Source organism: Leiobunum rupestre, chromosome 9, assembly GCF_980474605.1.
Source record: "Leiobunum rupestre chromosome 9, qqLeiRupe1.1.hap1, whole genome shotgun sequence".
NCBI classification, from domain to species: Eukaryota; Metazoa; Arthropoda; class Arachnida; order Opiliones; family Sclerosomatidae; genus Leiobunum; species Leiobunum rupestre.
The window spans coordinates 34198778-34224704 of record NC_143392.1 but is presented as its reverse complement, the minus strand read 5'-3'; the positions used below and the strand labels follow the sequence as shown (position 1 = coordinate 34224704).

Here is a 25927-nt window from a genome sequence, read left to right as displayed (position 1 = left end):
GCAGGGCATGCCCTGGCAAAATGGAAAAACCCAGGTGGGGCGGCGCCCTGCCTTTGAAAAAAGCACCGGGGCGACGCCCTGGCCCGACTACACCACTGCAGTTTTAACACATTTTGAATTGAAATATTCGATCAAAGTCGAATTTGGAGCGGTCAAATTTTCAGTATAATTATGGGAACAAATTTGATCCACTATTGTCGTAAGGCTAAGAACATGTTTCTTTAAGTAAATGGATATCCGTAACATTTAAATTCAATTCCGTGTTTTTTCTTTATTTAATATAGGCCAAATGATTTTCCGGAAGTTAGACCTGCAGAATCCGGTTTCGTGGTCGACTCGCGGGTAGCGCGCTCTTCAACAGCATAGTCACCTCTTCTCGAAGCTGCTGCCGCAAGTATGACTCAAATGGCCGTTGATCAAGACGACATCCTTCAGTCGATTCTCCACGGGAACCTCACCAGCGTCCCCAACCCGCCATCCAGGGTTGTCAAAGTCTTCGTCTCTTCCACCAAATCTGGTCAGTTGATACTTTCATTATTTTAATTTTTATTACAGATTCTGGGGCATTGAGAAAATTAAGTACTCAATGGAAATTAGTGACTAATACTCTACGAGGTACCTTTAAGCTCGTAATTAGCTTGATATTTTTAACATGTTCTGTGATTTTGAGATAAAGTATCTGGTGTAGACATTGGACCACGGACGTCCAATTGTGGGGGACAAAGAGTTCTGTGATTTTGAGATAAAGTACCTGGTGTAGTCATTCAACCACGGACAATCCTTTGTGGGCAGGGACGTGTTATCCAATGGACACAATGGGCACTGTGCCCAAGGTTTACGAAGGTTTAAATAGCCTACGTCGGTTTGAACGGGCCTAAGAAGGTTTGAAGGGGCCTACGAAGGTTTGAACGGGACTACGAAGGTTTGAAGGGGCCTACGAAGGTTTGAAGGGGCTTGCGAAGGTTTAAACGGGTCTACGAAGGTTTGAAGGGGCCTACGAAGGTTTGAACGGGACTAAGAAGGTTTGAACGGGACTACAAAGGTTTGAAGGGGACTACGAAGGTTTAAACGGGTCTACGAAGGTTTGATTGGGACTACGAAGGTTTGAATGGGACTACGAAGGTTTGAAGGGGCTTGCGAAGGTTTAAACGGGTCTACGAAGGTTTGAAGGGGCCTACGAAGGTTTGAAGGGGACTACGAAGGTTTGAAGGGGACTACGAAGGTTTGAATGGGACTACGAAGGTTTGAAGGGGCTTGCGAAGGTTTAAACGGGTCTACGAAGGTTTGAAGGGGCCTACGAAGGTTTGAAGGGGCTTGCGAAGATTTAAACGGGTCTACGAAGGTTTGAAGGGGCCTACGAAGGTTTGAAGGGACTACGAAGGTTTGAAATGGCCTACGAAGGTTTGAAGGGGACTACGTAGGTTTGAAGGGGCTTGCGAAGGTTTAAACGGGTCTACGAAGGTTTGAACGGGACTACGAAGGTTTGAAGGGGTTTGCGAAGGTTTAAACGGGTCTACGAAGGTTTGAAGGGGCCTACGAAGGTAACATTGGTCAGATTTCCATGTTATATTCAATGGGAAAATTTCAATTTTGTGTTGTCAAAAACATTTTTGGTTGATATGGCAAAACGGTTGCCTATGGAGACATTTCCCTTTAGGGTTTTTCAAGTTACATGAAGGTCGTCTCCTTGTTAGTGTAATTCTCACCACCAGAGCAGACGAATAGGTAAATTTTAGGGTAAACAGTGTATTCTTTTAATTCCAAAACAAACGAAAACTATCGACCTATGATGAACATTGTATGAAGAATATCGGTTTGCCATAGAGTGGAACGGAGTAGGTTTTACGCGCACTCAAAACGCGCGTGGCCGAGACAAAGCGATCGATGGAGAAACGAGAATCCGATTTGGGTGAGAGAACGAAATTGGGTTTCCCGACCGAATTAGGAGCCCAATTCTCACCCTGCACCCGACGGGAGAACGAAGGGGCTTACTTGGCATCTTCCCGGATACCGCGACACCATCCGAGTCATCTTCCGCTCTATTGTCTACAGACAGAGACCGATTTAGAATGGGGTATTTGTCCAAGAAAGAGCCTGGCTATAGCTTTTATTGATCTTAATGCTTAATTCTTCTTTCCTCCCCATTACGGCTCGCCGTCAATTGAAGACGATTCCGCTCTTACTGAGCAGGCGCGTCCAGTTGTGCCCACCACAATACCTCCTCTTGCCACCGATTCCCTAAAATATACAGGGCGTTTCAAAAGGTTATGCAGAAGTTTTAAATATTGCTGCTTGGTTTGGCGCTTGTTGCAGCTTACTTCCAGGGGCTAGTAGGCCACACTTTGAAGCTCTCTGGCGCTCTTTTAACTCATCGTAGGGGCCCATCCTTTTAAGGGGCCCTCCAGTGACCATAATTACTGTATTCGAAGGCATAAATCTATAATATCAATCGTAATTTATATTGGAGAAATTCCTAGGTAGAAGATTTTGTTTTAAAATTACCAAAATTTCTGCCTGGCAGTTTACGGACGCAGCCTTAATTTGCAATGTTGCATAATTATCGCGTATTTAGTCGACGATTGTTAAGAGCTTTTATTTAGTAATATAACCGTAGAGCTCAGACTTCTACGCTGAATCAGGGAAATTCAGGCACAACCTAGTTCCAGGGATAAGAGTAAATGCAGCGCGTGAAAAGGGGGCCCAGACTCCTTATCTGCCTATGGGCCCAGGATCTCTAAGTCCAGCCCTGGATCTCTAAGTCCAGCCCGGGATCTCACTAGAGTGAATTTGTCCTGAAAATATCGATGCCGTAACGCAAATACTTTCTAAATGATTAACACCTAAGCATGATCTCTTGGACATTTTTATTTATGACCTTCTTGTTTTTGGTGTTTATTTTCTTAGCTTCCTATTAGGCAATTTACATCGGTTCAGAGTCACTTGGACATAAAATGCGATGTCACACACCTTTCTAATTGGGACAGAGTCTCTAAACCCAACAATTCTCGAGATAGTTTTTGAATGACCTTGAGGACATGGTTCAAGGTCATTGAGTTTGGTTTCATCTAATTCCTAGGAAAAATAGCTTTCCAATTATTAACTCTGGGTCGCTTTTCAGTGGACACCCTGTGGATTCTTATCTCATAAGAGATTTATTATAAACTTCTGGTGAAAGTTAAATATTATTCAAACAAGAAACAAATTTAATCCGTGTAAACGTACTTCGCATCCTAGATGGATACTTTTGGCGTAAGAGATATATTACATACTTATGTTCCTATTTAATCCGTGTAAACGTACTTCACATCCCAGATCGATACTTTTGGCGTAAGAGATATATTACATACTTATGTTCCCTTTTATGACCTCCTCAGGGGCCTCGAAGGAAGTAGACGCTTGCTAACAACTTGCTTAATAGATAACTCGCAAATGACGATTAACGATGTAATTTAGAAATGTGAAGCCCCGTATTTCCGCGAGCTAATTTGATGGCGGCACAACTCATCGTTTATTTACGCTTGAAATAATTTCATTATTTACGTTCAAATCGAGTATCGAATAGATATTAGAAAATGTTATCGAATCCAAAATTGTAATTAGACTTAGAATTCTGACGCGGGTTTGAAAATGATTCGGCAGATAATTACAACTTTAACCGGGGTTAAACGCCTTCCACTATCACAATAGACCCGCCCTTAATATATTCAAGCCTAGTAGAAATATAAATATCTTTGAATTTTGATAAGACGGTCTTTTCACAGCAATGGTCGGCTTAGTAAAGGATGGGTTGATGCGTAGCGTTGAAAGACCCTCGCGAGGCTTAACCCTTCGTGGGATTCAACCCCGCTGCTCTCCCAATTTAGAAAGGATAAGGACTTGGAATTGCTAAGCGGGCCCAAGTTCGGTATCGTAGCTAGGGTACTATTCTGGCATATATTCTATTAGGTACAAATGTTATTAAGGGGCAAGGACCCAGTTGGAGATTAAATTGCGGCCTGTCTTCCGAGACTAGCTATCAATAAAATGCTAATCCCAGCCTCGTATGTGCCCCGAAACGGCGGTCAGCTGAGAAGGACTCCAAACTAGGTAAGCCCCGGATTTAGCTCGATGGTAATTTGGAGCATTCGCGAGAAAGGGGAGAGATCTAATTTTCTTGGCCTGATAGAATGACCATTGAATTTGCATTAAGAGAGGCTTTTGCTTGTTTGTACTAAATTCAAGAAGAGGAAGATGTCGACGAAACTATTCTAATTACATTTGCAAAAATGAACGGGGAGAGTTTACACCTCTGTTTCACTCTATTATTTGTTATTCAAATTTTATAGTCTGATAATTTTGGCTACTTTTTATGTCTGATACTACTTTAAGGGGGAAGACTACAGTGGACATTGTCTACTTTCGCGCTATTTCAAGTTAACCTCTTTTAATTTTGTATTTTAACTTATAAAATTAATATTTCAGTGTAGAACAGCTTTTTTAGTGCTTAAAATAATTTTGACAACTTTAAATTAAAAAATTAAAAAGTTATTACGCTTTAATTCGCACCTTCGGAGCTAAACAAGTTGGGCAAGCGCCCAAACTACCCTTTAGTTAGGACCTTATATCTCGTTAACTATTAATATTAGAATTATCAAAATTATTTTAAGCACTAGAGGAAGGTTCAGCCTAATAAGAAAAATATAATTCAATTATGTAATTGTTAAAACAGAAACGTTCAGCTTGAACGAAAAAGAGGCTTTTACTGTATTCTTCCCCCTTATCGGTCGAAATTTCGGCTAACTTCCGAATCTAATAATTTTTGCTAATTGCCTAAATTAAGAGTTTGACATGTTTTAAAAATTTTTGAGGGATACTTTTTGAAACTTTTCGAGCGTTCGTTTTATGATATTATTTTGAAATTTTATTATATATTTCATTTATTAGTTTTAATTCGTCTGAAATATCTTTGAAACGCCGAAGAGCAGAATTCGGAAGCTAAGATATTATTAAAGAGGTCTTGTTTTTCCACCAAAGCTTACTTTTACTATTATTTTTTGGCAACACAAATTAGTAGCGTAACCTCGGCGGACTCTTGGTGTAACCTCGGCGTACTCTTGGTGTAACCTCGGTGTATTCTTGGTGTAACCTCGGCGTATTAGTAGTGTAATCTCGGCGTACTCCGCGTACACGTGTACGCGTAAGCTCTTCATACTCATGGCGTAATCTCAGCGAATGTCGGTGTACTCTTTGAGTAATCTCAGCGTACTCCACGTACTCTCGGAGTAATCACGGCGTACTTCGCGTACTTTCAGGGTTCTCCGTGTACTTTCAGAGTACTCCGACTAATGTGTAGTGTGTACTGGAAAACTATAAATGGGCATCTCCTCGCTACACTTCGTAAGATCCTGTGGTTGAGCCCGCCACTGGTTAGAGTGTTAAACCACATATGCCAGCTCTATGCGAAGCCAATCTTCACTATTCCCTCCACGAAGAAAGCACGCCTGGGTCATCCTCTAATATTTCTTTGACTTTTCTCCACTTCTGTAGCAAAACACTGGCCCAGTAGGTAAACTGGCCCAATGCGAACCGAGCTTAGTAGGGTCTTTCTGTTCTTATCTAATAGTAAAGGTGCGTGCGATATCACTGAATGCACACGGATAAATATTTACCATCTTAAGGCGCCAAACAAAAATCCTTCGGAGAAATGTCACTCAATCTCACTCTTTCTCTAGATGTTTGTACTGAACTTCAATATATTTGTTGTCCTTCTACGCACTTTTAAACGATATATATTCTTCAACTTCTCATTGAGAGTATCTGTCCTAAGGATATATTTATACGGCTAGAACCCTTCAAAACTATTATTTTATTTACTTTTACGAGAGTTCAGGCAAAATATTTGATATGATGAGCGTTGAGGTTGGTCTCGGAATGTTTGACGGTGGGCCCGATTTAAATTCCAAATTCGCCAGTTCCCACTGCGGCGCTTTCAGCCGTTTCGCTGGCAAATACCTTTGGGAAATAGCTCCGCGTTGATTTCGTGGAAAATACAGGCGAGGAATAGCGACTCCCAACTTTTACAAGGCTTTAATACCGGAATTTAATACAGGGCTACCACGTGTCAGGGAAATAGACCTAAAATGTCGGGGAATTTGAAATTAAACCTAAAATGTCGGGGAATTTGAAAATAGTCCTAAAATGTCGGGGAATTTGAAAATAGGCCTTAAAGGTCGGGGAATTTGAAAATAGGCCTAAAATGTCGGGGAATTTGAAAATAGGCCTAAAATGTCGGGGAATTTAAAAATAGTCCTAAAATGTCGGGGAATTTGAAAATAGGCCTAAAAGGTCGGGGAATTTGAAAATAGTCCTAAAATGTCGGGGAATTTAAAAATAGTCCTAAAATGTCGGGGAATTTAAAAATAGTCCTAAAATGTCGGGGAATTTTAAAATAGTCCTAAAATGTCGGGGAATTTGAAAATAGTCCTAAAATGTCGGGGAATTTAAAAATAGACATAAAAGGTCAGGGAATTTGAAAATAGACATAAAAGGTCAGGGAATTTGAAAATAGACATAAAAGGTCAGGGAATTTGAAAATAGACCTAAAAGCCGGGGAATTTGAAAATAGACCTAAAAGTTGGGGAATTTGAAAAAGCATACCATTTATACTAAAATATATTTTGAAAACATTTATTATTTTTCGATAGAAGTAAAATTTAAAATTTAAAAAATATAATTTGGGCCTTAAAAATTCAGGGAAAATATGCGACATGGGCCAGTTAATTTGAATATGAACGTATAAGCCTAAAGTACCCCGAGAAGAGTTGTTATTCCTCTTTTATATTTTCTACGGTTAGATTTCCAACGCTCATGGTATGAGGTTGGATCATTTCTATCTACTTAACTATTAATTGCGTTTTAAACATCCTTGATAGTTTTAAGCTGTTACACTATGCTGGAAAGACTAGGTTTGGAAATGGGGAGGTACTTACTCACGTTTGTGAACTGTCAATCTCGCAGACCAGGAAATTATATATTAATAAACTTGGAATGACTAAGGATCCATTGCCACCGTGATTGCGTCTGGAGAAACAGGCCACTATCGTATTCTACATAACTCTTTAACAATTAGGTCTAATAGGGTCAGTGATATCTCAATCGAAAGGAAATTTCATGGTCTCGGTAGCCATTATGAATTTTGGATATCGGTGGCCCACAAGTTCGTCATTTGCCCATTTTAGTGATTTTTGGCGATTTTTTACTTTAAATGTACATATTTTTTTAAAATTAAAACCGACTTGGTTGGATTTTTTTTAGTTAGTACTGATCATTTATAAACTACGTTTTATGTTGCATTCAGAAGTTTTAATTTTAATTTAGATGATTGAAAATTTGTTCAAATTTAAATTTAATATTTTAATATATATACATCAGGGAAATTGTGTGTATTTAATTGTCCATAACAACTGGTTTTCAAGCACATTAACTGTCTTGTAAAATAGACTTAATAAAAAATGGATGTAATATTCTCTTGGTACTCTTGCATTGAAGTTCTTGGAGAGTTCATTAAGTTCTTCACGTAACTAGTCTAGCTCCGCGTTAAATCGTGTATTTAGATGGTTTGAAAAGATAAAATATAATAAGTGAACTTCAATTCGAGCCAAGGCTTAGTATCAAATCAGCACAGATTTTAACGTAAGAGTGCACAAGCAAAAATCTTGACTTTTAATCACGCCCATTTCTATGGAAATCATCGAGATTGCCATCTAGGAGCACAAACACAGCACCCTACACAAGGAGAACGCAACCCGTCAAAAGTCGTGGATTTTCTTGTGTACATTTTTCATTGGCTAGACGCTTTAGCGCCTGCTGCCGTCGGAAGGGGAAAATTCGGAAATTGTCTTCCCCCCGCCCGTAAAACGTTCAGCGTAAAGGCTCGTGACGCTCGTCCAATAAAATTCATACACAACCCTTCGTTAGCGTGTTTAAAGGCTAGCTGCGTTCTCCTTGTGTTTGTTGCTCCTAGTTGCCCTAGACTTGCTTAGACAATCCTAGTGTGTACATAAATATTTCTTGATTCGAGTAATTTCGTTCAAAAAAATAACATTTTACTTACCTGACTAAGTAAGTGTAGACAATGTCTACTTTGTTTTACCTATAAGCGAGAAACAACAGTAACTTGTACGTGCATTATACTAGCACACCAGCGCATCCTTTATACTAGCGCACCAGCGCATCCTTTATGCTAGCAAACCAGCACATCCTTTATGCTAGCAAACCAGCACATCCTTTATGCTAGCAAACCAGCACATCCTTCATGCTAGCGAACCAGTACATCCTTTATGCTAGCAAACCAGCACATCCTTTATGCTAGCAAACCAGCACATCCTTCATGCTAGCGAACCAGTACATCCTTCATGCTAGCGAACCAGCGCATCCTTTATGCTAGCGAACCAGCGCATCCTTTATGCTAGCGAACCAGCGCATCCTTTATGCTAGCGAACCAGCGCATCCTTTATGCTAGCGAACCAGCGCATCTTTTATGCTAGCGAACCAGCGCATCTTTTATGCTAGCGAACCAGTACATCCTTTATGCTAGTGAACCAGCGCATCCTTTATGCTAGCGAACCAGCGCATCCTTTATGCTAGCGAACCAGCGCATCCTTTATGCTAGCGAACCAGCGCATCCTTTATGCTAGCGAACCAGCGCATCCTTTATGCTAGCGAACCAGTACATCCTTCATGCTAGCGAACCAGCGCATCCTTTATGCTAGCGAACCAGCGCATCCTTTATGCTAGCGAACCAGCGCATCCTTTATGCTAGCGAACCAGCGCATCCTTCATGCTAGCGAACCAGCGCATCCTTTATGCTAGCGAACCAGCGCATCCTTTATGCTAGCGAACCAGCGCATCCTTTATGCTAGCGAACCAGCGCATCCTTTATGCTAGCGAACCAGCGTGTCCTTTATGCTAGCGAACCAGCGCATCCTTTATGCTAGCGAACCAGCGCATCCTTTATGCTAGCGAACCAGCGCATCTTTTATGCTAGCGAACCAGCGCATCTTTTATGCTAGCGATCCAGTACATCCTTCATGCTAGCGAACCAGCGCATCCTTTATGCTAGCGAACCAGCGCATCCTTTATGCTAGCGAACCAGCGCATCCTTTATGCTAGCGAACCAGCGCATCCTTTATGCTAGCGAACCAGCACATCCTTATGCTAGCCTACCAGCACATAAATTATACTAGAACACCAGCACATAAATTATACAAGCACTCCAGCGCATCCTTTATGTGAGCAGACCAGCAAATCCTTTATACTAGCACACTAGCACATCCTCTATACTAGCACACTAGCACATCCATTATACCAGGACGAATAACCCCGCAGAACGTTTAAGGGGATTTTTGTCTTCGACAGCACTATCAATTTAACTTGTCGAATCTTGAAAAGCAATAACTGGACCGAAGAAAACAACTTTCTGTGAGAGCCTGTACCCGTGTAGACGTAGTCTTATTTCGAGCAGGCTAAACGAACAATGCGGTCTTTTTATTATAGCGGATTTAGCTCTTTGTAGACCGATTCACAAATTGCTTACAGAAAAACAAACATTTAGATAGGAGCCCTTAGAGGTTCGATTTTAAAGCTTTTATTCATTCTAGATGGCGCCAAATTAAACTTTTTGGCGGGAATGTAATGAATGATGAGTTAAATATCTACTTGCACTCTTTTAAGCGATGTTTTATGTAAATCCATTAAACCATGGTTAAACTCCCTTGGCAAATCAATTTATTCTACCATTTAGAAATTATGTATTTTTAAAGGATTATTTCAATAGTCCCAATGTGGAAATAAATAACCTAATTTATAAAATAGATTATTTTTTAGTTTTTATTTGTTACTCGGCTTAGAAAAATATCGATTCAGAATATTTTATTGTTATTTTATGGTTATTTGATGGTTATTTTCCTCCATTAATAACCCTCCGAAAGAGAAAATATAATCTTTGTATCAGTCCGCGTCTAAGACTTTGTTTCAAAGATTGGAAATGGATAGGCAAAGGGAGAATATGTGTCGAACTTAGCTATGGTGACTGGATTTTCGATGTGGGCCCGTTATTTCCGCTTCATTTGCCGTAGCTTATCTCCGCATCGACACTATAAACCTTACATTCCTTGTTACTTTAGTTCATTTCCTTTATCTTTCTGCACGGTTCTCTGGAAGAAAATGTTTACTTTTTTATCTCAGTAGTCTATCTTATTCCGTTTGTTAGATGGACTATGTAGGCTAGCCGGGTAATTCTTATATAGAAATAATAAAAAGTAAACCCGCATTATGATACTACTGGAAAGAGGCTTAGAAGTTTGCGCGTTATTGCTCGGATTAGCCTTATGGGATTACCGATATAAGGGAATCTTGTTGCGTTAAAGCCATTGTTTTAAGAATGCGATTGACAATTCTACCATGATCTTTTTAGGGAAAGGTTGGAGCACTCAGCTATCACGGAAAGGGGATAATATCACTGTGTATCGTCGCGACATCTAACGCTCTCTTACGGAACTAGTGTAATTTTTAAAGCGTAAATGACGCAATAGTCGCTTAAATAAGTCATCCTCCAAGGAAATTGCCAAGAAGTAATATTTCCGAGAGCCAAAACCTACAATTACTGTTTATATAGTGCTTGTTGAAACAATGGAAACTTTTCACCTGTAAACAGAACGTTGTGTTTTTCCAAGCCTTAATATGTCAAAAAAGCGAATCTGTTCCATTGCGCCGAATCCCATTCGAACGAACCCAATCCCATTCGACCGAAAAAGCCGCACTTTGGCGGATTTAGGATTCGGTCTAATGGGATTGTCCCATTAGACCGATAAAACCCGCACTTCTCCGGGTTTAGGATTCGGTTTTATCCGTTTCAGCATCTGTCAGAACAGCCTGCAATGTTAAGTAACCTAACCTGACCTAAAGGAGTAGAAAGAAAAACTTTTTTTTTGCGGTCGCTCAATTGTGAATAATGCGTTGGTCGATTAGAAAAATTCAAAACCCGCATTTGGGCTAATTTCATCAAAAACATTGGCGGAATTCGGTCTAATGGGAATTCGGTCGAATGGGATTCGGCGCAATGGGAAGATACCAAAAAAGCTATTTGGTTAAAAGGGAACACTTGTTGCTGCAGTAAAGGTTAAAAATTTCCATTATCTTAATAAGCACTATATAAACTGTGACGTGCAGGTCCTGGCACTTGGAAATATTACTTCTTGGCGATTTCCTTGGAGGATGATTTATTGGAGCGTCTATTCGCGACCGAAATGAGCCTAGGTAAACTATTTAGCGTCTGCTATGGTCAAATTCGATAAAATGCCTAAATATGGGGATCGAAATGGTTCTGTGTAGCCATGGTGAAAACACAAAGAGATGTAAAGTTACACTACTGGCTAATAGCGTCTGCTACCTATATATTTTTCGACGACAACCAAAAGAGGGCGTACCGAAAACTTTCGATCGCGTTATTGAATTTAAATTTATTAAAATTTAAATATACTTTCTGTTTAAATATTGGAAAATTCGTAGAAATAAATTAGAATACAAAATATTACATTATAATATTGGTAGTATAAAGTAATGTTTTATGCAATTTCTTGTATGTAGTACAGATGGCGCAAATTAACACTCTGGCTACGTTCAACAACCTTCTGACTCATTCCCTATTATGAATCAGAAAAACCGAAACAGCTGTTAAACGACTTTTGCTTCTTCCGTTTATGACGTCACGATAGGTATCGGAAAGCTATCAAATAACCTGTTCTACTAGCAGGTTTTACTGATATGTATCATCATAAGTGTATATTATTGTTACATAAGTGTGACACTTCCTATTCTTCACATGCAAAAGTTTTACTGAGAGCTATTCGCGAAACAGAATTCCCCAAAGTGACAAACTTATGAAACAATATTATAGACTTATGATATTTTCAATCACAAATCGAATATCGTTGTTTTTAATTCACTTACACTCGTAACCCTCTGCCTAAAAAAATATGACCCAGATTCTGAAGTCTGGCGTACGTGGCGCTGCCAATCAAAGAAAGTATTATATACTACCTCTCAGTAAAATAATCCCCAAAGTGACAAACTTATAGACTTATGGTATCATAAAGGTCACGCGCAAGTTAAAAATTTCCGCTGGCCGCCATTTTGATTGATTAATTTTCTACGGGTTTTTAGCGTTTTGGCGTCCTGACGGTAACGCAATCAGAAATATATCGGATTAATTTACAATTCTAGTTGTTGAACGCAGCTTCTGAAATATTTACCCTGATTTATAACCATTGAATTGGGAATAATACTGCTAGAATTACAATAACGATTTCGGTTGCCATGGTTACGCGGGACCTGTTCTGATAAGACTGTACGAAATTCATCTTTATAATTAGGCGGTAGCGCCATCTATATTTTGTAAAGTTATATGGCTAAAAATAAATAATTATTAGCTAACTCACCGTAACTTGAGTTAAAAAGGATCGTGTTTACAGAATAAAATTATTTTTAAACAACTTCAAAGGTTTGTTTGTTAAGAGTAATCATACATTTCAATTTCGCATCAGATTCGCGAAAAAATTCAATTGCAATATAGTTGCCACCACTAGAGACAGATGCCGCCACGGTAGAACGATAATGTTGATAAAGTCTCCTTATTGAATGAAATTGGTCCCACGCCAGCCAGATTTAGTTGTACCTCTATTTATTCCCAACTCAATGTTTATAACTGACGAATGAGTGGCACAAAAATGAAAAGTAGTACGACCACCTCTCCACAAAGGGATCTGGATTCTACGAATGTAACGTCAACGTATCACCATAAGCTGAAATCGCGTAAAGGGCTATCTTGGCCAGTCACTTTCGTATTTTATAACGGGTATTCCACAGAATTCGGGCTAAAAAAAAGTTTTCTTACGTACCGAGCTTGGTTTATTTTTTCGTCCTAATCTCCCCGGAATATTTGAATCTTCTTTTTCCGGTAGTGACAACCACTCAAAACCGCGAAGCAGCTCAACTTGTCCAAACTCTAACTCTACCGTCACCCATATACCGAATGAAAGCCATTTTACTATCTCACCTATACCCTTGTACCAACTACCAGGTAACGCAGAACTAACAAGAAATATTTGAGTCACGGGATAACTACATATTTCATGTTTTCCGGGGAAAAGGTCGGTTAATATATATATATATATATATATATATATATATATATATATACACATATCCACTATATATACACATATATACATATTTTTCTTTCTTTGTGAGAAATAGAGGTCACCTTTTTCTTGACAGTATTTTAGAAAGGACATTTCTGTTCTTAAACAATATGATAAGAAGGCCTCAATAACTCCTCTTTCGTACATTGTCGAGGCTGAAAAAAACGTATTTCCAATAAGCATGCCGCAGTGACTTGGCTTGCCGATGTTCCAAAAAGCCTCCGATAGATGTCTCTTACTAAGTTCAAACTGTCTATCGCGGCTGAAAAGTGTGACTATATATATTTTTATTTGCTAAGCTTTTTCTTTGCAGTCGGCGTCAGGCCAATGGATTTTCTTGGGTGCTACTTGTTTGATTTGAATGTATTGGAACGGTTTCACTCTTTTAGCGGCGATCTATTGATTCTTAGGATAAACGGAGTCGTGTTTATGTTGCAATATTTCGTGCCTCTTTCCTCTATTTATTTTGTTCCCGGGGTGCAAACCGCGCTGACAAATCGATTTTCATTCCTTTAAATTTGCCTTTTCCATATATTAGTGTTTCTCAAATATTCAATTTTTTATAGGAAAGATAGGATTATATTTCTAAAAATATAGGACTATTTTTTTAAATTACAGGATTTTATAGGACTATTTTTAAATTATAGGATTTTATAGGACTGTTTTTTATGTTATAGGATTTTATAGGACTATTTTTAAATTATAGGATTTTATAGGACTATTTTTAAAATTATAGGATTTTATAGGACTATTTTTAAAATTATAGGATTTTTTAAGACTTTAAAATTATAGGATTTTATAGGACTATTTTTTAAATTAAAGGATTTTATAGGACTATTTTTTAAATTATAGGATTTTAAAGGACTGTTTTTTTAAATTAAAGGATTTTATAAGGCTATTTTTTAAATTATAGGATTTTACAGGACTATTTTTTAAATTATAGGATTTTAATGGACTGTTTTTTAAATTAAAGGATTTTATAGGACTATTTTTTAAGTTATAGGATTTTATAGGACTATTTTTAAAATTATAGGATTTTTAAGACTTTAAAATTATAGGATTTTATAGGACTATTTATTAAATTATAGGATTTTATAGGACTATTTATTAAATTATAGGATTATATAGGACTATTTTTTAAACTATAGGATTTATAGGACTATACAGGGTGTTTCAAAAGTTGTAGGGAGTGAGTTGAGAAGTATGTCTGTTTTTTCCCATTTTCCTACGATGAGATAAAAGAGCGCCAGAGAGCTTCAAATTAATTTATAATATATATTTTTATATATATATATTATTTATATATAATTTATTGATATATCTAGAAATTTAAGTGAGTGGCGGGATTTGAAATGGGCAAAATATCAAAATTATAGTATTTTATAGGACTTTTTGGGAATTTTGCTAAAAATATAGGATGTTATAGGACATTTTGGAAAATATGGGATTTTATAGAAATTATAGGACTTCTGGGGGCCGTGCAAGACTGCGCAGTTATTATTTTTCGTTGCTCGAAAATAACTCGTTTTTGTAGCCTCAGGATGTCGCCATATTTTACATCCAGCCAAGAACGAATTCAGACAAATTCATGATTCCCGGACAGAGAGAGCCCACTATTGTACCGGATTTTATCCCCCCTCTTACCAAGAGCAAGGCGGAAAAGATTACGCTATGGGAGATGGAGAGGCGTGGTTTGAAACGAGGGCATCATAAGCATATTCTCGGTTTACTTGAATATATTCTTGGTACAATCCCGCTAAGTATTTACCTAATGGTTCAAATAGTGGTACTGAAAGCGGTATGGACTGGAAAGTGCGTCTATATACAATGTCTGCGAAACGGGCTGATTCGTTGAATAATTTAAATGCAGTTTAGTTACGGAGTTCACAAATCGCGATGGAAGCAACTTTAAATTCCCGTTTACGGAGACAGATTTAGCATTTTGAAAGCGGTTTATGAATAATTTTAAAACGAATATGAAGGATATATTTTTGTTCGCGCGGTGAAGCGTTTCAATGATTGATTTTGAGAAAACCTCTGCTTACGTAATATATTTGGGTAAACGCGCAGAATTGACGACATTATATTATTTTTTAATTAAATTTCAATCGACTGTAAAAAAGCCATTCGGTTGTAAATAACATTTCGTTTACTCGCGATCAATCAAGTGAAATAAATCTTTTTATTGGCGTGACAAATCCTATCCAAACCATCCAGGCAGGAGGGAAAAGTCAGCCGTAGTCCAACACTTGTCAGAATTTCCGCGGCCAATTTATTGAACTCGTTGCGGGCGACAGTGGCGAAAGAGGTTCCCCGTCCGGATTTACGCCCAAAAGCGTAATAAACAAGTGCTGAAGACGTCGAACTGAATGGGAGCGGCGGCGACGGCGTCCCGGTCCCTCTCCCAATATTTCGGTCCCCCCCCCCCCCCGTGTGGGCGGCACGAAATAAAAAAATACAACTGCGAGTGACAGCGAAAGTTCGATATATATTTCTAGTTCGAAAGCAATATTGGAGAAGACAAGGCGTAAGATTTTTTGGGAACTGTTCGAAATCGAATCAGTTGAAGGTACGAGATTAATATATCTGGTCCAATTACCGGAGACACGGGTCCCTTTCTACTACGACTTTTCCCTCTTTGGAAATCCTTTTTGCGGAAGGAAGATAATGCGAAAGAGTTGCTTCCTAAATTTGATTGGATTCTGATTCGGTCTTTGGCGCCCTCTTCGTGGAAGCTAAATCTTTGCTTTGATCTTTGGAACCGACGACGTTTCGCCAAATCCGATTACTCGCCTTTGAAATTGAAATCCACTCTAGATATTTCCACGCTGGTTTTGCGAGAATTGATTGGGACGATATATATTTTCCAGCTTATTCTTCGGTTTATCCCGTTAAATTTCGAATTGCCTATTATCGAAGTTACGACATTTTTAATCGATTCTTCTTAGTATCAACAGAGGTTTAAAATTCAATCATTAGTGTTCCGAAGGGGGGAAATCCAGGTGGCTAATAATGTGGAAAATAGTGGAAAATTTCGGTCGGGAAGAAAAGTTAATTTAAAGGGAATATAACCAACACTTCGACCATTTCCCGCTCCCTCCTAAGGCTTCAGATATTTTTGGCGCTGGTTAGTGATTTCCCGCCTAAATTGTTAACATAAAAAACTTAAAAAAGACTTGAGGTTATATTCCCTTTCATGGCTAATTTGACGAAACGTGGCCAATAATGTTTTTACTCCTCCCCCCTTTTCGGCTTTCCGTTGCTATGCAACGCGTTTTGAAATTTTTAATGTTTAGGCTTTTCGATATAACAGTCGCCAGCCAGATTTCCCGCACGGTACTGATGAGTTCCAAATAGAACGAAACCGGTTTACCGTTGGAATTTCTGGCTATTTTATTTAGTTTTTTAAGTAGTTTTTTACTCGAAGATCTATTTGATCCGAGATTCGTGTCTTTTTGTTAGCTCGAAGACCTATTGGTACGAGTTATTTGTAAGTTTTTTATTTTCTTCAAATTTGTTTTGGGTTTAGCTATTTTATCCCTTTTAATTATGGACTAATTTACTTATTCGCGTATTTTATCATCCTTTACTACAGGGATTGTCGGATTCTGATAAGTCTGTTTTGTAAAATGTTAATACTGATATTGCTCAATTCGGTTGAATGGAACCCCGCCAACTTTCGTGCTATTTTTACAACAATATTGACTATATATTGATTCGGTCGAATGGGAATTCGGTTTTATGGGATATAACCGATTTAATTTTATGATATATTTGTTATTTTAACGTTTTTTAAGAGTTAGCGTAAATTTTGCGTCAATCGAAATCAGGTAATACTTACAGATTTGGTTTGTACCTTTTGAATATGAATGGGTTAATTATTTTAAACTCTTGTTATTAATGTTGTGTTAATATTCCAATGATAATATTTCTATACATTGAAAAATATTGTCTTCACAAAGGGCACCTTGGTTATGTCCAAATAATTGACCTTCTTACTGACCATTTAAACTAAATAGTACTTGTTGTACACAGATCCAAATAAAAAATAAAAATAAACTAACTCTAAATTGCTGACCTCCACAGTTTGGCGCTAATTTATCAAAATTAAAGTTTTTTGTTTGAGCCCTGAACAAACATCATTTTTTTAATTTATCTGGCGCTATGATAAACGACCTTTGAATTTTGTCCGTTAGATGGCTCCGACGTCAAACAAACACCGTGTATTGTAAAATTCGACAAGGAAAGGATCCGAGATTGTGAATAATAATGAGCCACGCGCTGTGTTTTTGAATAAATTTCTTCTGGGGAATAATTTCCCAACCCAAATATTGACGCCGAGCTTGTCGGAGTTTGCGGTGAAAAGAGGGAGAGTTAAAACGACCCCTGGAAAGGGGGGGGGGGGGAGAAGTAACTCGGAAAAGTAGAGTGCAAAGGGGTGACTTTTATTGGTTTAAAAATTTGTGGTAGGGAGTCTCTTCGCTTTGACGCCCGGCCGATTTAGATTCGCTGACTCGGTCAAATTGGCCCTGCTTTCGAGTGGAATAATTTTCTTCGGGGCGACGAGGTGGGCGAATGCCCCTCCTTCGGTTATTCTCTTCCGCGACCAGTATCAATTTAAGGACGCATGGCTACCCGTGAAATATTTATGAGGCACCCCTTGACCTTCTTCGACGAAACTTCCCGCATCGCGTCTTGAGTCAAGCGAACTTTCCTTTAAAGTCTTTCGCCGGAGACACTCGCCAAAGTCATTAACCGACACTCTTTAACTGAGGAATGTTTTTGTTTGTGATTTTGCAGATTTCGAGCAAGAGCGGCGTGTCCTTCAAGAGTTCGTGCTGCCCGATCTGCAGCGCCATTGTCTGTCGCTGGGCCTTGATGTCCAGTTCGTGGACACGCAGAGGGGCAACGAGGTTGAGGCCAGTCTCGAACCTTTCGTCTTCGATCGGCAGCGACGTGAAATCGAAGAATGTTACCAGACCTCTCTCGGGTGCTTCTTCTTGGTGAGGACCAATACAGCTCTTTTTCTCTTTTCGTCCGTTTGTCCGCCTCGCTATTGAGTTTTCTGTCTATAACGATGTTTATGGGTATGCCCGCTATACCAATACCTTAAATCTATATTCTAATTCTTTGGGGAGGACAAGCTACTGTGGTTCGTTCGACCCTTTAGCCTTTTCAAGTATACTCGGTACAGCGGATATCGACTTGGTATGGGAGTTACCCTGTTAAGGAGAATTGTGGAAAGGCTGAAACAGTTGGGAAGATAGGATTTTTTTACACGGACATTTTTCGTATACTATGTTCGTTTCTAACCTTAACTATGATTTAGATCAGTGTGTCCTAAACTGTGTACCGTGGAACCCTAGCGTATTGAGAAAATAATACGGATATATCACCTTCAGAATCACGATTATTGTTCATTAGTATGTATATTTATGATAGCAAATAGTAGTTTTAACATGTATTACCTTTATAATGTAGAAATTACCCAGCTCAATCAAAACGAGGCGAGTCTCTCAAAATTTAAAATCCCCAGCAAAAACCTATGGGAATAAAACGAACTAAAATGTAAAGAATCGTCTGCATTTTTCAAATGTTTTCTCCGCTTCTGCTCGCGTATGAATCGAGGGGCAATCCAATCATTAAAAATGCTAGAAATTTTGTACATCTGATTTCAGATTTTAAGTGATGTCAATATTTAATTAATTAAAGATATTAAAGCTACTAAATTTACGTGATTTCAAGTGATTGCACTGCTGATTTGTACACCTGAAGTCCCTCGGTATGAATATATCGAGAGGACTATATTTTCTGGCCACATATCCTCTAACAAATCTGTATCCCTCCGAATTCCTCTTCTTCGAAAACGAGACGTTCACGATTTTGAGAGAGTTAGAGGCTTCTCTTATATCTTTAACCTATATTCTTCTTTAATTTCTTGAAATTTTATATAATGCTCTACCCTGTATAATCCTATAAATTGACAAAAATAATCCTATTTTTCCTATACGAAATTTTAATTTTTGGTTGGGCTCCCTGCATTGACTAATTTTTTTTTAAATAAATTAGATTAAAAAAATTCATTTCTTTTGTTTAAAATTAAATATTTAAGAAGTTAATATCCTCTCATAAATGTTTTAGTTTTTTCAAAACGTGTGTTATTTAATTACATCAAAATATATACAGCAAAGGAAGCTATGCATTGCTAAGAGATCAAAATTAATGGAGAAATCTAACAAACACACAATAAATGATTTCAAATCTAATTGAACTAAAAAAAACACACAATAAATGATTTCAAATCTAATTGAACTAAAAAAACACACAATAAATGATTTCAAATCTAATTGAACTAAAAAAACACACAATAAATGATTTCAAATCTAATTGAACTAAAAAAACACACAATAAATGATTTCAAATCTAATTGAACTAAAAAAACACACAATAAAATATTTCAAATCTAATAGTACTCAAAAAACTTGCAATAAACTATTTCAAATCTAATAGAACTCACAAACACGCAATAAAATATTTCAAATCTAATATTACTCAAAAACACACAATAAACTATTTCCAATATAATAGAACTCACAAACACGCAATAAAATATTTCAAATCTAATATTACTCAAAAACACACAATAAACTATTTCCAATATAATAGAACTCACAAACACGCATTTAATGATTTCAAATCTAATAAAACCGACAAACACACAATAAACGATTTCAAATCTCGTTGAACCCACAAACACATAATAAAAGATTTCAAATCTAGTTGAACCCACAAACGGGCAATTAACGATTTCAAATCTAATAGAATCACAAACACCCAATTAAAGATTTCAAATCTAGTTGAACCCACAAACGGGCAATTAACGATTTCAAATCTAATAGAATCACAAACACCCAATTAAAGATTTCAAATCTAATAGAATCACAAACACACAATTAAAGATTTCAAATCTAATAGAATCACAAACACACAATTAACGATTTCAAATCTAATAGAATCACAAACACGCAATTAAAGATTTCAAATCTAATAGAATCACAAACACACAATTAACGATTTCAAATCTAATAGAATCACAAACACACAATTAACGATTTCAAATCTAATAGATATCACAAACACGCAATTAACGATTTCAAATCTAATAGAATCACAAACACCCAATTAAAGATTTCAAATCTAATAGAATCACAAACACCCAATTAAAGATTTCAAATCTAATAGAATCACAAACACCCAATTAAAGATTTCAAATCTAATAGAATCACAAACACACAATTAACGATTTCAAATCTAATAGAATCACAAACACGCAATTAAAGATTTCAAATCTAATAGAATCACAAACACACAATTAAAGATTTCAAATCTAATAGAACTCACAAACACGCAATTAAAGATTTCAAATCTAATAGAATCACAAACACACAATTAAAGATTTCAAATCTAATATAATCACAAACACGCAATTAACGATTTCAAATCTAATAGAATCACAAACACACAATTAAAGATTTCAAATCTAATAGAATCACAAACACGCAATTAACGATTTCAAATCTAATAGAATCACAAACACACAATTAAAGATTTCAAATCTAATAGAATCACAAACACGCAATTAAAGATTTCAAATCTAATAGAACTCACAAACACGCAATTAAAGATTTCAAATCTAATAGAATCACAAACACACAATTAAATATTTCAAATCTAATAGAATCACAAACACGCAATTAACGATTTCAAATCTAATAGAATCACAAACACGCAATTAACGATTTCAAATCTAATAGAATCACAAACACCCAATTAAAGATTTCAAATCTAATAGAATCACAAACACACAATTAACGATTTCAAATCTAATAGAATCACAAACACGCAATTAAAGATTTCAAATCTAATAGAATCACAAACACACAATTAAAGATTTCAAATCTAATAGAATCACAAACACGCAATTAACGATTTCAAATCTAATAGAATCACAAACACCCAATTAACAATTTCAAATCTAATAGAACCCATTCCTCCAAACGTTGGTTCTTTGTAATGCTTTCATTCTTATCTGCTATTTTAATAATTTATTTTGTAGTAATAGAGCGTTCTATAAAATCAGCCCAAAACCGGCCAACTTTTCATACAGACTATAGAGCTAGTTCAGCAGGACTAACAAATTTTGTTATTCTTTGGTTTAAGAGAATTCGGCTTATGTCCTGTCTTTAAATGAATATTTTAGAGACGTACCTTTTAGGAGTTGTAGGAGGGACCCTAGATGTTGAAGTATGTTTGGGGTTAAGAATATTTTCATGATCTAAGTTTCTTTTTAAACCCGTGGATTTGGGACTAGTATTTTGCTTATTTGCCATCATACATTTATTACAAAAATCATTTAAAATAAGAAAAACGGCGCGGAAAGCCGGAAATGAGTGAAGCCTAGGCTAGCAACTATGCTACTCCTAAAAATCGACTGCTCTCAATTTCTTACGGGTTTGCCAGATTAATATTTTTCTCTCACACGAAAAACCAGCCAAACCTTCACCTCCTCCGAACTTAAATGGGGGAAAGCACACAGCACCGATTTTATAGAACGCTCTATTGGAACTTTTTGGCGTAAATTTGGAACAATTTTTGGGTAAAATAAGGAAAAAAATCCCTGTTTTAGAAATACTAGATACTCAATTTGCACCGCTATTATTAAAATATAAATTGACAATAGAAATAACCCGCACAAATAACGTATTCAAATTTGTCTGAGCTTAAAAATGTCATCAGATTTTACGAAGTCAAACGATTATGATTCTATTCGGATAAAGTTATGTAGAATTAATTAACTATGCAGAAATACTGAATTAATTCACGTTATGTAGCGGCATTTGACAGTTAAGTTAATTACGTTTAATAATAAATAAAATCGTTTAAGAAATGGAATTAAATATTTGGCGAAGTAATTTAAAATTCTGCTTACGAAGCGATTTCACTTTTCGGACTTTATCAAAGAAAAACCTCGGCTTTCAAGTAAATTTGAAAAGGCCAAAAACCAATTAAAAACGAAAGAGATATTCCCGCAACAAAGTAAAATTTTTTTTTGCGTGAAAGACTCGCTTCTATCTTAATAAATTGTCCTTCACATTCTTTTAAAATTACCTGAAAAGGATCGCGACAAACATGTCACGGAGGCCACAAAGCCTATACTTTGAAACATCTAAAAATAAATTCCAGGTGTGGAAAGGTAGGATCCGCAACGTGCCTTTTTCAAATATACGAAACCTTTTCCGGCGTTCCGCTTTAGTCGACGAAATTTGAAACGATTTTAGAGAGTTCTTTTTTGACGGCGAAGGGAATGGACATTTATCAAAAATTCCCATTCGAGCACAGCCGAAAAATTCGCAAATTTCCCGCGAACAGGGGGGTCATTTTTCTTTGTTTTTAAGCCTACTGCGATTTTATATCGTGCAGAGAACAGGCTAGAAGATTTGTGTTTAATTACAAACAAGTAGCTTGCTAAAATGGTCGGAAATTCCGCTCCATTTCGTCCTAAGCGTTTAAGGTTTTTTTCATCTTTTAATTACAAAATTGTGCAGCTTAATGACGAAATAATATTCTTCTAAAGGCGTTTTTAGCTAAGCCTTTGTGCTAAGTCGAAAAATAGGCCTTTGCTTGTATTAGAATAAATAGGGAGCTTTGCCGTTAACTTCAAATTATCGATTTTAGACGGTGATTTATCGTTATTTTTTATCTCATTTTATCGTATTTTACAAGTCGTAGTAATTCAAAGACAAAACCCAGTAAGCGCGCAGTTTAAAAATTTCGAGTTAGTTGTAAATTCAAGTATAATTGGCAAATAAGGCTGCTTATTTGTAGCGTAGTATACATACGTCGTAGCTAACATTAAGTCCTGCCTTGAAATACCAAAATCTGACGAGAAATTCCGAAATACGGGACTAAAGTTAAGAAATGTTTGTTTTAAATACTTCTACGACAGTTACAGGAGCAGAAACTGCAATAACTCCGCCCTTCTGTAACACAACAAAAAAATTAACTCAAATTTTTATACGGGGTTAAAATGTTTAATCAAAAGATTTTTTAAAAGTGAAATGTTTAATTATAAATAATTAAATCTCATCTAAGCTCTGTTAGTCTTGTAACAAAAAAAATTGTTTTACTGTTTTCAATAACTTTGTTTTCTTTTTTTTTAACTTATCGCTTTTTAAATTTACATTGAGATCTGTTATTGTTATTTTATGATAATTTTGTAAAAAGAAGGCTAGAAGTCGCATGCAGATTTGGCCCTCTAACATCAATGACAAACAAACAAAAATAATAATAAATAATTGAATTGAATTGAAATCCGAAATCCAACAAGAAATCTTGAAATACGTGAGTTCCGGATTTCAAAATCAGTTACACGAATTAACTTACTTAACACAGGCCAAACCCACGAGCAAGCTACTTATACCTACTGTAAAAATTTCAAGACTCCCAAATGTCCTGGATGATATATACCACTTACGTTACCAAAAGAAATAATGTTAACCAAAATAAAGAATCTGAAATACCCAAATGGCGTTTAATAGGTTTTGCCATGGTACAACCGTATTATTGAAGAAAACTCCGTGTTATTTTATAGAACGTGGATTGTACTGTAATAAATTTTATTTTGAGATAAACGATTGACATTTCGGGTCGTAAAATCTTCCGTTTTCAGACAATATTTCAGCCCTTTTAAATCTGTATTTATAGCCTTTTCCTTTTAGACTTAAGGTTAGTATAAATAAAAACATATAGTGTTTAACGTTTCTATCGGGAACCTGACAAAAACAAATAACGATTATTTGATATAGTAATATTTTATTTGCAGTGTATGATTGGGAACAAATACAAGCCGTACGTCTTGCCGACCAGTTTCGAAGCGTCAGAGTACCAAGCCATCTACAACGCCGCCAAAGAGTCTGGTCTCGACGTCTCCTTCTTGGACAACTGGTTTCAACTCAACAACAACTTGAGTCCTCCCGCTTACGTCTTGCAGCCGGTTAAACACAAGTACCGGAAGTTCAGTCTCAGGTATGGTAGCTCTCTCTGTCTACGATTTCTGTGGACATATTCGTTTTCAATGTGGGGGTCATCATTTTGAAAATGCCCTGGTTGGAAACACTGATATTATAGTTTGTAGTATGTTTTTTTGAACAGCTAAGGTGGACTACGTGACCAGAATATATTTTTCAAAATATAGAATTATTATGAATTAGATATTAGCAAAATCAATATCGTTATTTCACTGAATAAAATGGATTAAAAAATAAATATTAAACCGATAAATGAGTATCTGCATATTTAATGTCGTTGGGAAAGTACTGTGAGATTACTGTAGGCCAGGAGTTCCCAATCTAAACGATTGCAATTTTGAAGGTCGAGATGACCATTTTCAAGGTCAATCTCTTTGTTTATATCAGTTATAATTTATTTAGTGTTGTTAATTTTCCGGAAAAATAAAATGCGGAAAAATTTCCAGAATATTTTCACGAAATTTTTTCGCAAATCGGAAAAATAAAAAATTGAAACATAAGTTACTTTTTAAGAGTTTTTAATTTTTTTTAACTTTTTATCGATACATTAAAAAATGTAAGATGACTGTAGGACAGGAGTGCTCAAGTTTCCAATTTAAAAGATCGCCATTTTGTAGGTCGATGACTTAGGCCTAAGGTGGTACCTTGGGTATTAGCCTAGCTGATTATTATTATAAGATCACCTTGTTCATGTCCGTTATATTTCATTACTTCATATTTAATGTATTAGGCAAAGTAATAGGATGTAAGATGACTGTAGCCCAAGGTTTCTCAAGTTTCCAATTTAAAATTTTTCAATTTCCAAGGTCGATATGACCATTTTCACGGTCAAACTCCTTCTTTATATCAGTTATATTTTATTATTCCATATTTAATATCTTCTGAAAGCACTAGAATGTAAGACTACTGTAGCCCAAGAATTCCCAAGTTTCCAATTTAAAAGATTGCAATTTCCAAGGTCGAGATGACCATTTTCAAGGTCAAACCCCCTGTTTATATCAGTTATATTTTATTATTCCATATTTAATATCTTCTGAAAAACTAGAATGTAAGACTACTGTAGCCCAAGAATTCCCAAGTTTCCAATTTAAAAGATTGCAATTTCCAAGGTCGAGATGACCATATTCAAGGTCAAGATTACTTTGTTTATATCAGTTATATTTAATAGTAAGATTTTAAAATATTTTCAATGATCACTCGCTGCGAAATTTTCCAAAATCCCCACCTGCAATCACCGTTAATTATAGAGAGTGGCGGACATAGTGCACTTGTAGGCAATGTCGACGTCCACATTTTAGTCCGAAACAATGTCCATTGCTGAAAAGTGCTGGGATAGTTTTAGTAACGTGAAGGCGGTGCCATATTGTATCCGTAATTTATGGAATGTCGTCTCAGGGCGAATGCGAGCCGAAATAAATTTGATCTGTTGCTGGCGCCGTTGTTTGGAAGTACTTGTGGCCAAATGTATGGCTATCACTTAGCCAGGAAAGGTCTTAAGTGCTCCGAGCTCTCTCGGAGAAAGGTCGTAAACCGGGCGCGCTGCTGAGAGAATGGACGGAAACAGAGCCGTAGCAGTTGAATGGATCTCTCTAAACGTCTGTG

At 36.7% G+C, this 25927-nt stretch overlaps 1 protein-coding gene across 2 annotated transcripts in view; it reads left to right on the top strand.

Annotated features, from left to right (window-relative positions):
• Positions 1 to 25927, top strand: part of LOC149927228 (protein qui-1) — a 233051-nt gene that overhangs the window by 86552 nt on the left and 120572 nt on the right. For both annotated transcript variants that reach the window (XM_090158274.1, XM_090158275.1), the window contains 3 exons: positions 285 to 517; positions 18039 to 18241; positions 24121 to 24323. In XM_090158274.1, the coding sequence (XP_090014400.1) occupies positions 397 to 517; positions 18039 to 18241; positions 24121 to 24323 (527 nt within the window). In that variant the 5' untranslated portion in view covers positions 285 to 396. The remainder of the gene's footprint in view (positions 1 to 284; positions 518 to 18038; positions 18242 to 24120; positions 24324 to 25927) is intronic.